The sequence below is a fragment of the Thalassophryne amazonica genome, chromosome 18 (assembly GCF_902500255.1).
Source record: "Thalassophryne amazonica chromosome 18, fThaAma1.1, whole genome shotgun sequence".
Taxonomy (NCBI): Eukaryota; Metazoa; Chordata; class Actinopteri; order Batrachoidiformes; family Batrachoididae; genus Thalassophryne; species Thalassophryne amazonica.
In genome coordinates this window covers 24,410,241-24,428,141 of record NC_047120.1, presented here as the reverse complement: position 1 = coordinate 24,428,141, position 17,901 = coordinate 24,410,241, and the positions used below count along the sequence as shown (strand labels likewise).

Here is a 17,901-nt window from a genome sequence, read left to right as displayed (position 1 = left end):
TCACACCCCCCCCTTCACTTGTTTCTAGATCCGCCTCTGTTAAATGTCACAACTACAATATTTGGGCGACTGGCTTTTTCCCCAAGTAAGTTTAATTTTGAGCTCCACCTCGTGTATAAATGTGAAGCTGTTTCCATTTCAAAATACCACAGCTGTAACGGCAAAGTTGTGAAAAATTGATGCCTCCCCTATAAATAACCTGCCGCGCAGCATCACGGTGAGGCTCCGCCCACCGACACCTGTGAATCCGCCGCGCGTCATCCTGTGCGTCTGCGTGCGGAGCGCATTCAACAGAGAGCCGATCCACCGAGCGCGCCTCTGCCAAACCCTCACAAAGAAACAAGTTATCAGGACACTTCGTGATTTATTTTTTTTTGTTTGTTTTTTTTTTACGCGCGCCGCGGCGGGATGACGCGCGGCTCCGGCGCGCTGCACTGAGCCAGTGGTTTCCGAAGGAAGCCTTGTTTTCTTTTATTTACTTATTTATTTCAGCGATCATAAATAACCGTGCGCGTCGGGGAGGTTCGCGGCAGATGAGGAGGCGGCCGCGCGGCATGGCTGAGCCGCGGACGCTGCCCACGGCGCGCCCACGCGCCTGAATCCACCCCACACACATCTGCGTCCGTGGGGCCGCGGCGACCGAGGCGGCCAGGTGATCGGAGAGACCCGCCGTCATGGCGAAAACCAGGGAGAAATTCAACCCGGACCCGTCGGTCCACATCTCCAAGATGAGCGTGATCATCCCGTTCTCACCGGACGTGCCGTGCGACAGTAACGGGCAGAGGATGTGGTGGGCTTTCCTCGCCTCCTCCATGGTCACCTTCTTTGGGGGTCTCTTCATCATCCTCCTGTGGAGAACTCTGAAGTACCTGTGGACCGTCTGCTGTCACTGCAACACCAAAAAGAAGGTATGTCAGCTCGCTGCTGTCAGCCAATCACAGGCCGCCCGATCAGGATTAATCAATAAGATAGTTTAACCTCAGCAGGATAGCTGCTTCTTCAGCTTCTTGAAAAATACCGAGATTTTTCATTCATTAGTTTTGTGAACTTTGAACAAGTCATATTAAAATATAAAGTGGCGCCTTTTGATTTGTTTCCATTAAACAGCTGGTTTGTTGAAAATGTGCCAAATAAAATTTTTGTTTATTGGATTTACTTTTTCTCAGTAAGCCACCTGCACAGCTTTTTTTTTTTTTTTTTTGGCACCATACCAACAAGTTTTCATGACGGTGAAGTCAAATGTTGCTTAAGAAAGGCAGCGATCCAGACGACTTAAAGGTGTCATATTGTGCTTAAAAACAATCTGCCTTTTATAGTTGAGTATGTTTGAGGTTTTATGTTAAATGCCCAAAACTGCATTTCTTGCCTGTGAATGTTGCAATCCTCCTGCTGTATGGGAAAAAGTCCATATAAAACCACTTGTCTCATGCTTCTGTGACGTATGTCACAGACTTCTGGTTTACTCTTAGTCTTCACCTCGAGTGTGACACTGTTTCAGCTACACAGTAGGAATGTCACAAGGGCCGATTGTTCAGTACCAAGTCGATACCAGAATTCTTAAAGCACGATAATGCTAGTTTTTGTGCTATGTCGTAGGTATATAGGATGCAGTTTTTCCATAAATGCTGTTAAATATTGAAGTGCGGAAAAACAACTGTCGCTGCGGTAGCAACGCTCCGCTTTGGACAAAGTGTCAAAAATGAATTTGCTGAATCTGACGGTCATGAAGCAGTGCATCATAGCACCTCGCTGGTATATACAGTGGAACCGGGGACAGCTAGCAACGATGGAAAGTTAGTAAAGGTGCAGAATAATCAGTTATAGGTCTAAATTATGCAAACAGTACGTGAATTTTTCAACCCAATCTCACAGCAGTTTGTGATGGCATCTCAAAAAGTAAATTAATCTATGGTTTGTGATACCGTGACGGGGGAGTCTGGGGGGGTTAGTGGAAGGGAGATGCATTATGGTTAGAGTTTGGAGAAGGGGGAAGATTATAAATGGTAAAATAAAAAAAAGAAAAGCTTCAAGAAAATGGGGTGCTTTTCATTACAGGGGCACGGGGAAAAAAAGCATGAGACTGGGCTGGATTTTTACAGACACATACAGTAGTGTTCAGAATAATAGTAGTGCTATGTGACTAAAAAGATGAATCCAGGTTTTGAGTATATTTCTTATTGTTACATGGGAAACAAGGTACCAGTAGATTCAGTAGATTCTCTCAAATCCAACAAGACCAAGCATTCATGATATGCACACTCTTAAGGCTATGAAATTGGGTTATTAGTAAAAAAAAAGTAGAAAAGGGGGTGTTCACAATAATAGTAGTGTGGCATTCAGTCAGTGAGTTTGTCAATTTTGTGGAACAAACAGGTGTGAATCAGGTGTCCCCTATTTAAGGATGAAGCCAGCACCTGTTGAACACGCTTTTCTCTTTGAAAGCCTGAGGAAAATGGGACCTTCAAGACATTGTTCAGAAGAACAGCGTAGTTTGATTAAAAAGTTGATTGGAGAGGGGGAAACTTATACGCAGGTGTAAAAAATTATAGGCTGTTCATCTACAATGATCTCCAATGCTTTAAAATTGACACAAAAACCAGAGACGCGTGGAAGAAAATGGAAAACAACCATCAAAATGGATAGAAGAATAACCAGAATGGCAAAGGTTCACCCATTGATCAGCTCCAGGATGATCAAAGACAGTCTGGAGTTACCTGTAAGTGCTGTGACAGTTAGAAGACGCCTGTGTGAAGCTAATTTATTTGCAAGAATCCCCCGCAAAGTCCCTCTGTTAAATAAAAGACCTGCAGAAGAGGTTACAATTTGCCAAAGAACACATCAACTGGCCTAAAGAGAAATGGAAGAATATTTTGTGGACTGATGAGAGTAAAATTGTTCTTTTTGGGTCAAAGGGCCGCAGACAGTTTGTGAGACGACCCCCAAACTCTGAATTCAAGCCACAGTTCACAGTGAAGCATGGTGGTGCAAGCATCATGATATGGGCATGTTTCTCCTACTATGGTGTTGGGCCTATATATCGCATACCAGGTATCATGGATCAGTTTGGATATGTCAAAATACTTGAAGAGGTCATGTTGCCTTATGCTGAAGAGGACATGCCCTTGAAATGGGTGTTTCAACAAGACAATGACCCCAAGCACACTAGTAAACAAGCAAAATCTTGGTTCCAAACCAACAAAATTAATGCCTCGCAGATGTGAAGAAATCATGAAAAACTGTGGTTATACAACTAAATACTAGTTTAGTGATTCAAAGGATTGCTAAAAAAGCAGTTTGAACATAATAGTTTTGAGTTTGTAGCGTCAACAGCAGATGCTACTATTATTGTGAACACCCCCTTTTCTACTTTTTTTTTACTAATAGCCCAACTTCATAGCCTTAAGAGTGTGCATAGCATGAATGCTTGGTCTTGTTGGATTTGAGAGAATCTACTGAATCTACTGGTACCTTGTTTCCCATGTAACAATAAGAAATATACTCAAAACCTGGATTAATCTTTTTAGTCACATAGCACTACTGTATACAGAATTGTGGGAGTCAAACACCAACCATTAGTAGCTAAATGGCAAATTTTAAAATAGATTTTGCACAGTGGCCCCAATTACAGGTTTAGAGCTGGGTTGTTGGTGTTTGTGTGGTATTTTTGGCTATAAACTTTAATATTTGTTTTTAGGACAGCTGGTGACCCACATTAGGTTGTAGATACATCGTATAATATGACCCCTTTACGTCTGCCTGTGGAATGTGTGCAGGATTGTTTTCTAATTTTGAAAGTTTTTCCACTGTAAGCCGCTGCCTTTTGGTGATAAATTCACACGGCATGACGGCTGCTCCAATGAAAACGAACAGTGTTTGATTTATATCTACGTAGGACTTTCTTTTTGGCTGCATGATTTTTCCCAGTGCGGGGAAATGTGAAGGGAATCCCCAGTGACATCATGGGGAAACCCCCAACAACAACAACAAATAATGGCATTCTTGGTGGTGAATTGATGTTGCTGTAAAACTGAAAACATGCCCATTTTTATGGCACAAACACGGTGAAGCGTGATAATATACAAACAAAATATAAAGTTGGTACTTTGGTCACTTTTCATTGAAGAAAAACAGTAAATTCCTGGAGAATGGATAAAATCTCTCTCAACTGTCCACATCAATCTTTTCCCCTGGAGGTTCAACTGGAACCGATCAGTTATAGCTTCCAAATTTTGAGGTTTGCGTGACACATAATTGCTCAGAAAAATGTGGCCCTACAAACAGGCTTCAAGTTATATGGATGCGATCAAGAGAGGCAGGAGGGGTTGTGTCCGAAAAGTAATTTAATTCAAAATAAAGTGTTGACTGGATCCATCCCAGCTGTTGGATTCTCATAGTTGGTTGGAACAGTGCAGTGTGCAGGTGGTGCTGACCCACCTCCTTGGTTTCATTATGTGTGTTCATCAATTAGGAGATGAATAATTATACCTGAAATCATTGCAAATCAGCCATTGAGATAAACGTATATTGTCCCGGAGCAACAAACGGGAGTCGGTGGGCCAAGTTGTAACAGAGGTGTCCCAACAAAACTGACCAGTCACAGGGCTTAATAACCTCTGCTTTTATTTTGAAAAAAGAAAGTCCACAACTATTGATCTATACCAACTCTCGATGATACGTCTCACACACTCTCCAGCAAATTCCTGGTTAAAGGGAGTCAAAATACAGTCAGAAAAATACTTGTTTCTGGTATATCTCTGGAAGCAGTCAGGGCAGAGAGGTGATGTAAAATTTCTATTAATCCGGAAATCATTTGAAACAAATGGGATTAATAATGTGATAACATCATAAAGACTGCATGAAATCACATTGGAATTGTCTAAAACGCAAATCTCCACAACCATAAGGCTTGAGAGCTGATCCAAGCTTTTCTCTCAAAAAGCGGAGCATTTTTTATTATGACATCAACCCAAAACCAGAACCCTTAAAATACAAATTGTTCAGATCAAACCAACTGGAAAAAAGTGCAGCTTGAAGCCCTGATTTTATATATATATATATATATATATATATAATGTGTGTGTGTGTATTAGAGGTGGGTGGATACCGGGAATTTTGGTATTGATCAGATACCAAGTAAATACAGGCCCAGTATTGCTGATACCGATACCAATACCTTTTCATATTTAAGCTTCATAGATCCAAAGGATCCAAAATACCTAGTATAGAATTTCGCCAAACATTGTACCTGACATCAAAATACTTTATTATTACGGTCAACATTTTTGTTTAAAAAAATATCACTCAACACAACTTAAAATCTCCTGAGGTAGAGGGCTGACAAACCACAATACAAGGGTGCACTGCTCCATGTTGTGTGACACAGCGCAGTGCTGCTCTTACAGACAGAGAGAAGACTGCAGCAGTCAGTGCGTGCGGGAGAAAAAAAGCTTGAGTATCGATCTTTTTACACGAGAATCGTTCAATATCGATACCAGCGTTGGTATCGATATTATTGATATTAGGATCGATCCGCCCACCTCTGTGTGTGTGTGTGTGTGTGTGTGTTAATATATGTATATGTGTGTTAATATTTCAAAGCATCAAACATTTAAACTGTTAAATTCTACTGATGTGTAACTGAACTGTTACTTTGTGGGCTTTATATCACAGCTGTCTTTTGTCCTTTTCCTGTTGGGACGCGAGGTTTCAGTTGGTCACTGCGGTGAATGTTTGGCACTGTTTGTTTGAGTCGTCTCCAAAAGTCAGGAATAGTTTGGCTCGTTCTGGGCGGCCCTGAGGCCATCAGCTGCTGCTGCTGTGGGTCCCACAACCGTTCTCTCACACTGCTCTGTTTAATCCCTGGAAATTATTTTCAGAATGTTTAAAGCAGAACGCTGCTGCCACTCAATTTTCTGCTTGAAAACTATTGGGACACCATCTGGCTGAGGCCGGCTGCGGCCCTTCTGTCACCCCGAATAGTTATCAGGCTCCACTGTCCTTTTTTAAGATTTATGTCCTCTGTTTTTTGTGTTCTGTCTCACATATTAAAGCACACAGACTCATCTCATCCCTGAGATTGGAATAAAAGGCACATCGGCACAGTCAGCTCTGCACACTTAAAGCTGTACGGCCTTTGGGTTTTTTAAGATTTAAGTCATGAAAATAATTTTCTTTGGCACCACTAATTTTATTCCTTAGCATTTAAATAAGGAATTCATAACATGATATTGCCTATATGATAAAAATTCACACTGTCACAGGGGGAAAAAATATAGAATTTTTACCCTTGAAGGGGAGAAATTCAAGCGATCAGATGCTATGACTTACATTTGGTAGCAACAGCATAGATCACGTGGGGGCTTCCCCCAATCTGTGCAAGGGATGCTGGGACGGACACGGCGGCTGCCAACTGGTGTAAAAAAGGCAGCTGGGCATCAGCTGGCAGCTTGCTCGAACAAAATGAAGAAGGATGGTGAAAAATGATCCGAAGCAGCTTATTTCTGTATAAATCTAATATGTTTCTCATATATTTTGTAAAAGGTAGTGAGAAATAAACACTTCTAAATCTAAACGTTTGTGTAACCAGATAACACCTCTGAAATGATTTACAAGAAATCTTACAGATGTTGGCCTTCATGTCCGGGAAAAGTGCATCATGCAAGTGTGTCAGATCACAGGTAATTTCAAAAACTCGCGCAGGTGCACACACACTTCCTGAAGGTCACCTGCATGATTGCGTCAAAGAAAAAAAACAAAAAAACAAAAAAAACAAAACAATTTGCCCTGGAAAGTCCCCCAGATGTTCTCTTCATTAAAAATGAGCTGTAATTTTGCAAATCTTACCAAAAAAAAAAACCTTCATGCTTGGATTTTGGTAGAAAAACTATATTTTGTCAGTTTTATGCCCAAAATGCTGTATTTCATTATGTTTATAACAAACCCTGAAAGGTATTAACATCAGCATGCAAGCGGCACAGTACATTATTACTATGACTTGTGTACGTTTGAAGTCTTCTGACTGTGCAGGACGTGAGGCCAGACTGCCGCTGTGGAGTCGAGGGCTGAAATGCATGAACACGTAGATTGGGAAATGTTCTTACCGAAAGCAGCTTGCTTTCATATTTTTGAAGCCACCTGGCTACATAGGATGTGAGGTCATTACTGTCCGCATGCATTTTAGATCTGAATTGCATGAACGGAGATGAAATCCTGCCAAATATCAGTTGCAAAATGTAGACTTAAACATATGCCCTGTTTCCATGTAAAAAATTTTGACAAATCGATAATGTTTTAAAACAGCTGATAAACTCTGTAAGACATGTCAAGTCAGCCGGGCTTCACTCTGGACGGACGGATGGATGGACGGAGAGACACACACAAACTGAAAGTTAGCACTCATCATTCTCTAAAGCTGAGGAAATTGTTTTTTAAAAAAAAAGGGTGAGGCTTCAATTTGAAATACCAAGGTAGAACTGGACATGCATGACCATACATTTATGCAAGGAGAAACACACAAATCCTCTCCTGACCTTTCAAAATAAAAGCCTTGACACTCACACAGCAGCAACATATAGTGTTAATATTTTCTGCCATATCGCCCAGCCCTAAGATGTGTATTAATTATGGATGATGTGGTTACATTTTTAACATAACTGATCAAATGTCAAAGTCCCATAGAACCATATGTTATGGTATCACTGAATCACAAAACATTAATTTGCATGACTCTGTCAAACATGTGAATTGCAGGTATTTCACTCTCTTACCGCCACCACTTCTTTCTGTACCTGTAATTAAACGAAGTCTTGAGTAGTGAGTGAGACTCTGAGGCATTGCATCTTCGCTGAGAGAATTAATGTTGACTGAGTCACTGGACTGAGTCATTTACACCCTGAATACAAAGCCAAAAATACTCCAGTTCACAACATTTAACAGAGGAAAAGCAGTTCAATGTCACATTTGAGAATATGCTACTAGAGAACTGACTAGCGCCATAAATGCCCACTGCACGAATAATTGATTACAGTTCTATTTTGGCCTGAGTACACTGTTTTTCCCTCTGGAAATACTTATGAAAAATATGGGGTAGTCTTACAATTAGACAAGGACATGTCATATGCGTATACAACAGTAGGTGGTGACAGGAGTGTCTCTCTCATGCGATACTACTTATTAACAACTACCCACAACAGGCAACAGTCATGATGTGAGGTACAATTTCTACTCAAGGTGCCACATAATATTCTTGTACATTTGAATATTTGTCACGTATCTGCACAAATTGACCAACATCAGCACATGAACCAGCACAAGCCTTCACAAAACAACACAATCTCAATTATTTATGGTTCTCCCAGGAGTCCTTGGCTTTCTGCTCATACACCAGAAGAACTCTTGCCCCCCCCCCCCCCCCCACCAAAATATTTTATTTCAACAGTGGCCCCACATAATTTTTGCTGCTGAAATACTGCATCAGGAGAGTTTATTTGTCAAGAGGATCAGCAGAATCATTCCACATTGTGCACCATGTAGTTCTGCCTTCATCGTCCTCAGAACTCAACAGCTGCCTCTTATTACTACCAATAACTCTGAGTTTAAGAAGAGGTGGGCGATGTGGCCTAAAATTAATATCACTATTAATGGTAATGCATTACTGGTTTTGCATGATATGACTCCTTTAACAATTTATTTGAGCAAGAGTTTAATCTGGACAGTTTTACAAATGCACTCCTTCTGTTATGTGTCGGACGCAGCCCAGAGAACCGACCAGCGTTTGAAGGACCCAGTATGAAATAAGCAGAGCACGGTACAAAGGATAACAGAGTTTAATAAACATAACAGTGATGTGATAAATATAAAAGTGCGCGGTCTGGCGTGGTGGATTGCGGTGCGCTCCCAGCAGCGCTAACGGTTCGGAGCCAGAACCAGTTCGGACCCAAGGACCCCGCCGACACCCCCCAGGTGGCCGCGACAAACCGAGTCTGTGAATGAAGAAATCATCTTGTGAGTCCACACTCAACACACAGAGAGAACGCTCAAAGGTGTACAAACAGCAAACACTTCCTGGCTTAATTACTAATCAGCTTCCCACCCTGCAGGCATGGAACATCCAGTTCACAAACTCACTGCAGTGGAAGCTAATTAAAACGACTAACATAACAGCTCAATATAACAAGGTGTGAGGGACACCACATTTACTGACTGTATAAATGTTAGTCACAAAATCTAACGTACCTCAGGAAGTGTGCTGACGAGCGTGAGACCTCACCCCCTCCTCTTTCACAGACCGTGCATCAAACCTGGACGTTCTCTGCATCCACTGATGATGAGATGGCTCTAGAGACGACGATCTCACCTGTCTGGTCACAAGGTCGAGTCTCTGGCAAATACACACTGTGTACTCCAGACTTAAATGCTACCATGTTCCAATCCGTGTAGATGCACCACAGCTGTGAGTCCTGACGAGCCGCAGGTGATCAGGGTGAGGTCCTGATATCTCAGCCACACAGCCACTCAGTCTCAAATGCGCACCACCTGGAAGGAAAACCAAAAGACAGAAACAAAAGACAAACAAAAGCCAGCCAGGCACGCCAGCCACAACACCTTCAAAGTTAAAATCTGGATGCAAAACTTCATTCAGCAAAAGATTTTTGCAGAGTTTTAAATGTTAAACAAATTGATCAAACCCTCCCCTGCTAATTCTCTAATATGGAATTACATCCGGAAGGGCGTCCTACATAAAACCGATACCAAATCAACATGTAGATGCACCTTTGATCTGCTGTGGGGACTTCAAGTGAAAATAAAGGAGACACTGATGGGTCTTTTCAGGGTTTAAACCTATAAGAAAAGTATTAAAGTATTTAGTATTTCAACTCATGTGGAGCTCAGCAGAAAAGGAAAAAGCTGACCTGTGATCATCTCAGCCTTGTAGGGCTGATTCGACCTCCACATGTCTCCAAATAATTACTGATTATGGATGTTATGTCATTATTTTCTTGGTGGTGTTTTTTTATTGATATCATTAAAAATATTTCTGGCATGGGATTCATTGGTGCAATTTATCCATTTTTGACAACCCATATCACACTGTTCGCACTGTTCATCAGTGATGGCTATGACACCTGTGTACCACCCGCCTCCATGTCCAAGAATGCAGCACTAGTGGAGGAACTTCTGCCTCTGGAGAATTGATTGACTTGAACAGAGAAATGGCAATAGACACTGATTATTCCACTGCTGTACTACTGATTCATGCAATCCAACCTCAATTTGCTTTTATTGAGCATTATTTTCAAATAAAAGCATTTTCATTTCCCAAAAAACCAAGGCTTGGCCTCCAGAAAGTGTTTTTCCAAAAATATATCTCGGAAAAAGGAGGTAGTAGTTTTATAATCAGGGCAGTCTTATATTAGGGCCAATATGGTAGTTTGTCACTTAATATTTTGTTAAGCTGCGACAGCCTGAACAGGAGATGTAGGTTGTGTTCACGTTTCATTTCTAAGCTGATCCGTGCAGGAGTTTGCTGCTGATTCGACGCACCTTGTACGTTTGTGAACAGAGTTGGACTCGTTTTTTATTCAGATATACTCCTGCAGAGCACCACTGACAGTCGGCCGCTGGCGGCTTGTGCTTTCACATCCAATCATTCCATCGCTGCCTTTTGCCCCCCCCCCCCCCCCCCCCCCCTTACAGAACCACCGAGTCGGTCACCTACAATACTGTATGTACTGTGTGTATGTTATTTTGTTGCTAAGCAACTAGTTAGTAAATGCGAGTAAGAGTAAGTCTGCGTGTTGTAGGAACACCTCCCACCTCCTCCACAGTCTGTGCATGTCTTTAGCAGCCCAAACATGGAGCTTTTGCTGCATTGTTGCGAGATGGGAGCTGATAATCTCTTTCCTCCTGCTCTGATTTTCAGTTTGTTTCCCCCGTTTGCTTCTCAGACTACGCCTCCCTGCTCTGATAGTTATCGATGACGCTCACCACTTGTGCAGCTGTGATGAATGACTGCTTTTGTCAGGAGGGAAGAAAATAAATTTGGCCCATTATTAACGGCAACGTTCTCACAATGAGAGGACGAGAAGCGGCGACAGCATCTACATCGTGTTCCAAACTCAGAGTGCTGATGATGTGCAGCCGTCTACCCGGGGTTGGGATTTATCCCCAATATGATGTTTTTTGTCTGGTTGGTTTGGTTTTTCCTGGGCTTTGAATAAAGGCCTGTAGCTTGTATGATGCAGTGAATGAGTGATTGCTAGTTAGATAACTGAGTCATCCCCTCAAGACGAACACAGGAACTCAAAAACAATAAATAGTATCATCTTGTACAAATGAGGCATAAGGAATGCGACGCGGCCCGGAGGAAGCCTGGGGGCCCCCCGTCTGAAGCCAGGCTTGGATGGATCAGTGAATGCCTGGTGGCTGGGATTGCCACGGAGCCTGCTCGAGCTCAGCCCAAAGAGTCAACGTGGACTTTCCATCTCCACCCTGTGGGTTCACCACGTGCAAGGGGAACCGCTGGGATCAAGTGCATTGTCCCATGGGTGGCACTGAAAGTCGAGGGCCTTGATCGATCAGGCTCGGGTGGCAGGGGCTAGCTCTAGGGGTGTGGAACATCACCTCGATATGGAGGAAGGAGCCAGAGCTTGCGCAGGAGGTGGAGCACTATCAGTTAGATGTGATGGGCCTCCCCTCCACTCACAGCCTCGGCTCTGGAACCATTCTCCTTGATAGGGATTGGACTTTATTCTTCTCTGGAATTGCCCAGAGTGTGAGGTCCGGGCGGGTGCGGGGATACTGATAAGCCCCACCGTGTAGGAATTTACCTTGGAAGATGAGAGGGTCACCTCCCTCTGCCACCAGGTTGCTTTGGGGGCGGGGGGACTCTGACTGTCGTTTGTTTTTGAACAGCAGTTTCGAGTATTTGGCTCTCTTGGAGTCCCTGGCTGGAGACCCGCATGGGGCTCCATTGCTCTGCTGGGATATTTAACACACATGTGGGCAATGACAGATATACTGGAGAGGCGTGATTGGCAGGAACGGCCTCCATGATCTAAACCTGAGCAGTTGTTTGTTATTGGACATCTCTGCTAGTCCAACCGAGTCTCACGTTTTTTATTTCGTGCTCCCGTAATGAAATGAGTCAAATTTTTGTGACGGGGTGTTTTTTAACTCACTATTACTAACCCTACTCCTACCCCGACCCTAACCTTAACCATAACCTAATCTTACTCTTTCCCCTCACCCTAACCATAACCACCCCCGACTCCCCCGCTTCACTTTTAATTTTGTGCAGCCATCACGGAATGAATTAGAATGAATTTGTGCTGCCGTGATGAAAATGAGGCACTTTTCGTCATAATATCACAAACCAATAGATTAATGTATATTTCGTGCTTCTGAATCACGACTTGCCATGAGACCAGGTTGGCTAGTCACGTACTGTCTGTAATGAACACCACGTTCGAACAGAAGGATGCTCATAAGCGTACATGGTACCAAACAAAGTTGGGAAAGAGAACTAGACATGGAAATAACACGGGACATGTGGTTGAGTGCCTGGAAAACACAGGCATCCTCCACAAATTCAAAGACTTAGAGGGACTTTTGCTGGAAGAACCTGATATGATTCTTCCTCACTCCTAAACAGAAATCAAAACAAAGTGGCACCCAATACAATTGCTGGAGGGAATGTGGAGAGGTTATGGCTGATCACACACACATATTATGGTCCTGCCCTATTATCCAGGTTTTCTGGGGTAAGGTGACAAGAATTATACCAAAGGTATTAGGTTTTAATATTTGCATGACTTTTACAACTCTTTATCTTGGAATCATCCCTGGGTGTATGAATGCGAATGATTTCTTTAAGATTTTGCTGGCAGCATGTAAAAAACAATCACAAAACATTGGCTCCATAAAATATTTCTTAACATTGTTAATCAGCTACATACTGTAGAACAAATGACGTACTTGATAAGACTCCAAAAAGACCAAGGAGAAAAACAATGGAGAAAATGGTGTGTATATATTTATGAGTCCTGTTAACGAAGGAAATAAGTTTTTTTTAATTTTTTTTTTGTTCTGAAAATGTTCCTTGAAAATGTGATAAATAAAAAGTAGAAAAAAAATAAGTGTAGATGGTACCAGAGCACCCTATGCCGAAGGTTGATGATTGATTTTGTGATCGTGTCATCTGATCTGAGGCTGCATGTTCTGGACACTTGGCTAAAGATAAGGACAGTGCCGTTCACTGATCAACATATGGTGGTGAGTTGGATCAGAAGATAGGGAGGACTTTGGACAGACCTGGTTGGGGACATTGAACCAGAATGGGCAATGTTCAAAGCTTCCATTGCTGAAGTTGCAGCGGGAAGTTGTGGCCTGAAAGTCTTAGGTAGCTCAAGGGGCAGTCACCCTCAAACACCATGGTAGGCACTGGTGGTCAGGAAAGATGTCAGAGTCTTTTATCCCAGAGGACTCCAGAGGTAGTTACAAGGTACCGACAGGGCCGAAAGCAGCCTCTACTCTGAGGGAGCAACCACGGAGAAGGATTTCCGTTCGGCACCAAGGTGCTTTTAGAGGACCGTGTGGCACTTCAGGAAAGGAAAATAGGGAACCATCCAATCTGTATATAGTAAGGATGGGACTCGGTTGACCTCAAGTGAGTAGGTAATCAGTCTCTGGAAGGAACATGTTGAGGAGCTCCTGCATCAGACTGGAGCAGCCTCTGTATTAGAGGCAGAGCTGGAGGCTGATGGGGGATCATCATCAATTTCCCTGGTGGAAGTCAGTGAGGTAGTCAAACAACTCCACAGTGGAAAAGCCCCGGGGGTTGATGAAATTCATCCAGAAATGCTGAAAGCTCTGTGTGTGAAGGGACTGTCAACATTCCGTGAAGGCCTGGGACAGTGCCTAAGGAGTGGCAAACTGGGGTGGTGGTCCCCATATTTTAAAAAGGGGACCAGAGAGTGTGTGTGTAGGTATCACACTACTCAGCCACCCTGGTAAAGTCTACTCCAGGGTGCTGGAAAGGAGGGTTCAGCTGATAGTCAAACCTTAGATTGAAGAGGAACAATGTGGGTTCTGTCCTGGCCATGGAACAAGCAACCAGCTCTTCACACTCACAAGGATCCTGGAGGGTGCCTCGGAGTATGCCCATCCAGTCTACATGTGACTTGTGGACTTGTAGAAGGCATATGATCAGGGAGTATGGAGTGAGGGTGCCCTTCTGAGGCCCATCCAGTCTCTGTATTTACAAAGTCAGAGCTATGTTCGGACTTGTTTCCGGTGGGGGCTGAACTCTGCCAGGGCTGCACCTTGTCACCAATCCTGTTTGTCATATTCATGGACAGGATATCGAGGCATAGTCAAGGGGAGGAGGGTCTTCATTTGGGTGGGCTGAAGGTCTTATCACTACTTTTTGCAGATGATGTGGTCCTGTTGGCTTCATCAGTCTGTGACCTCCAGCACTCACTTGGTCAGATCGTAGCCGAGGGTGAAGAAGGTGGGATGAGGATCAGCACCTCTAAATCTGAAGTCATGGTTCTCAGCAGGAAACCGGTGGATTGCCTACTCCGGGTAGGGAATGAGGTCTTGCCCCAAGTAAAGGAGTTCAAGTACCTCGGGGTCTTGTTAACGAGTGAGAGGACAATTGAGCATGAGATTGGCTGGAGAATTGGTGCAGCAGGAGTGGTATTGCATTCGCTCTGCTGTACTGTTGTGACGAAAAGGGAGCTGAGGGTGGCTGGAAACACCAGCCACCCTCCGAATTCGTGGGGAGATCGGAGAAGAGCTGCTGCTCCTTTGCATTGAAAGGAGCCAGCTGAGGTGGTTCAGGCATCTGGTAAGGATGCCCCCTAGGTGCCTCCCAGGCATGTCCATCTGGGAGGAGACCCCAGGGAAGACCCAGGACTAGGTGGAGAGATTATATCTCCACTCTGGCCCGGGAACAGCTTGGGATCCCCCAGTTAGAGGTGGTTAATGTGGCCCTGGAAAGGGAAGTTTGGGTTTCCCTGCTGGAGTGACCCAAACCTGCATAAGCGGTTCAAGATGACCTAACCCAGCATTATCTTGTAACTGTCTGAATTAAATTGGAGTATAACTAAGAAAAACTGCATACATTATAGATAACGTTTATGCAGTATATGAATTCAAAATGCAAGTTTGTTTTGCTTATGTAATATTCCTTTCTGCCATCTGCTGTACATGTCAGATCTTGTTCCAGGGAGTAATAGCATCATCCAATGCATGATGGAAATTCCTCAGCTTTGGAAAAGCAGTGATGTATATATTCTAAAACACGAGTCGATAATAGATAAATGATAACAGATAAACTGAAGGCATCGCCCCAAAAAAAAAAAAAAAAAATGCCCCAAGCATCAAATTTGGTACACATATTCTAAATTAACTGTTTATTTTCAGATATGGAGCCATCGTGGAGCTGACCTCTAATGAGCTACAGGGGTCATTAAAGAATTACACAGGGGGCACTTTTTTTTTTTTTACTTTCACCCATCAAAGTGGCTTTTTGATTGATCTTGTGTATTAAAGGCCATCAGACATTACAAGTTTGTTCTCAGACATTCTTCGTTTCTGAGTCATCATGTTAAACTGAAGGCGATGGATTCATTTATCTATTATCGACTCAATTTAGAATATATATGCCACTGCTTTTCAAAAGCTGAGGAATTTCCATCATGCATTGGATGATGACAACATTCCCTGTAATATTACACAGGGGTCAAATAAAAGGATTAAAAAAATTAAATAGGTTTGACTGTGTTGAATGCTTGGTCTTCAAAGTAAAGGTCAAACAATTCTATGACATGTGACATATGTTACATCGTAACACGATAACTGAGCATGACAGATGGTGCAAACTATTCCTTTTTAAAATGCTATTAAGTCAACCAATAATTTGCATCATTTTTTTTTTTTAACAAAATTGGAGCAACTTTAAGTTTTGACCCCTGTACAAACTAAAATTGACCTTTGCCACCATTTTTGCTGTTTTAACCTCATAACTCCAGAACATTCAGGTATAGATCATCTAAACTATACCTTTTTGGAATTGTTATGATCAGACAAATAATGTGGTATAGTTTTCAACACGACTGGAGCATTTTAAAATTGTGACCCCTGTGTAATTCTTTATTGACCCTGTAGCTTATTAGAGGTCAGCTCCAGGATGGCTCCATATCTGAAAATAAAAAAAAAATTAATTTAGAATATGTATGCCAAATTTGATGCTTTTATCACAAAATCCACAATTGTTATGGAAATTGTAGTTAAGCTGCTCCACTATCAGCTTTCTCTCTCTCTGGATGTATATATGTATGTATGTATGTCCAATATAAGAAGAGAAGTACGCTTGATTTGCTCACAGGGGTACGTTTTGACGGTGGAGCACATTTACAAAATGCCACAAAAAACCCACCAAAAAATAAATAAAAATACTTAATTTACTCATATTTGCAGTCAGTCTGGGTAAATCACGGGACCCACTGATTCTGCAGCTAAGGTTAAAATAACGTTATGATTTTGCACCAAATGGATGTAAAAACAGCCTACTTGAATGCACCAATAGATTGCGAAATCTACATAGAACAGCCAGAAGGATACAAGGTTAATTCGTCCACGAGTGACAGGTTGGTATGCAAACTACAAAGATCATTGTATGGATTGACGCAATCAGGTAGGATTTGGAACAAGGTTTGACACAAGTGTTTAACCAATAACTATTTTGCACAGAACCAAGTTGACCACTGCGTATACACAAGAGAAACAATATGACAAAGTGATCAGTGAGCAGTGATGCCGGTAACGCGTTACTTAATAACTCGTTACTCTAATCTAACCACTGTTTTTAGTAATGAGTAATCTAACGCGTTAATCTTTCCAAATCAGTAATCAGATTAAAGTTACTTCTCCATGTCACTGTGCGTTACTATTATTTTTCATTGTGGGTCGATAGCAGCATTAAACTTGGTCCGTGGGCAGGAGGTCGGGGTTCGACTGAACTGCCCACTTTCAGCGAGCTGTGAGCTTTTCATCCGCTGTTTTCTGCAGCAGCTCCGACTCATCCTCACCTCTTAAAGCACAATGACAACAGCACACCTGCACTGAGCTTTACAAAGACATTTTATGCTTTTTTTTCTCCTTTATTTAGAGTTCTGAGCTGAGCTGCTCCGTATCTGCTTGTTAAAAACAGCTGATCCTCCACGACGCGTTAACAACTAACACTATTTTCCACACAAATGCAACTAAACTCTCTTTCTGAGGACCACATGATGTGAAAACGCAATAAGACTTTCTTACCTGTAAATTTGGTCATGTTTTCTGCATAAATAAATGTTATCCATTCTTTGTGCTCAAACGCCAAAGCAGGGGTGAATCCAGATGGAATGGGGGCATGGGGCAAGGATGTGCCCCCCACAACACCCCTAGATTAAAGGTCCAGTTTTGAAGCCTTTTTTTTACTACAACTACTAATACTACTTATAATAATAATTTTGACAAGTAAAATGTTTCGAGAGAATTTAATTGTTAGAAAAATGTTAGAAATAATTTAACAGTTACATTTATAAACAATGTAGGTTAGAAATTGCAAGTTTTACTGTTACAGTGCTGTCAACAGTTAAATATGAGGTCAAGAAAGAGGTCTTTATTTTACTTTTTATAAAACAAGTATTTATTGTCATTGAAGTCAAGAAAGGGTGACTATAAAGTGAGTTTTGGCAAAACAAGTATCATTGTCATGTTGAGGTGGCAGAGGGTTGTTGTCGGCGGGGGGAAAGTAACTAAAAAAGTAACTAGTAATCTATCTTAGTTACTTTTACAATTGAGTAATCAATAAAGTAACTAAGTTACTTTTTCAAGGAGTAATCAGTATTTGGA

The 17,901-nt window shown here is 42.3% G+C and overlaps 1 protein-coding gene across 1 annotated transcript in view; it reads left to right on the top strand.

The window, feature by feature from the left end:
• The first annotated feature begins 610 nt into the window (after positions 1-610).
• The window catches only part of LOC117530553 (calcium-activated potassium channel subunit alpha-1-like), a 34,588-nt gene continuing 17,297 nt past the window's right edge, over positions 611-17,901 (top strand). The window contains exon 1 of the mRNA XM_034193447.1: positions 611-908. Within this exon, the coding sequence (XP_034049338.1) occupies positions 675-908 (234 nt within the window). The 5' untranslated portion in view covers positions 611-674. The remainder of the gene's footprint in view (positions 909-17,901) is intronic.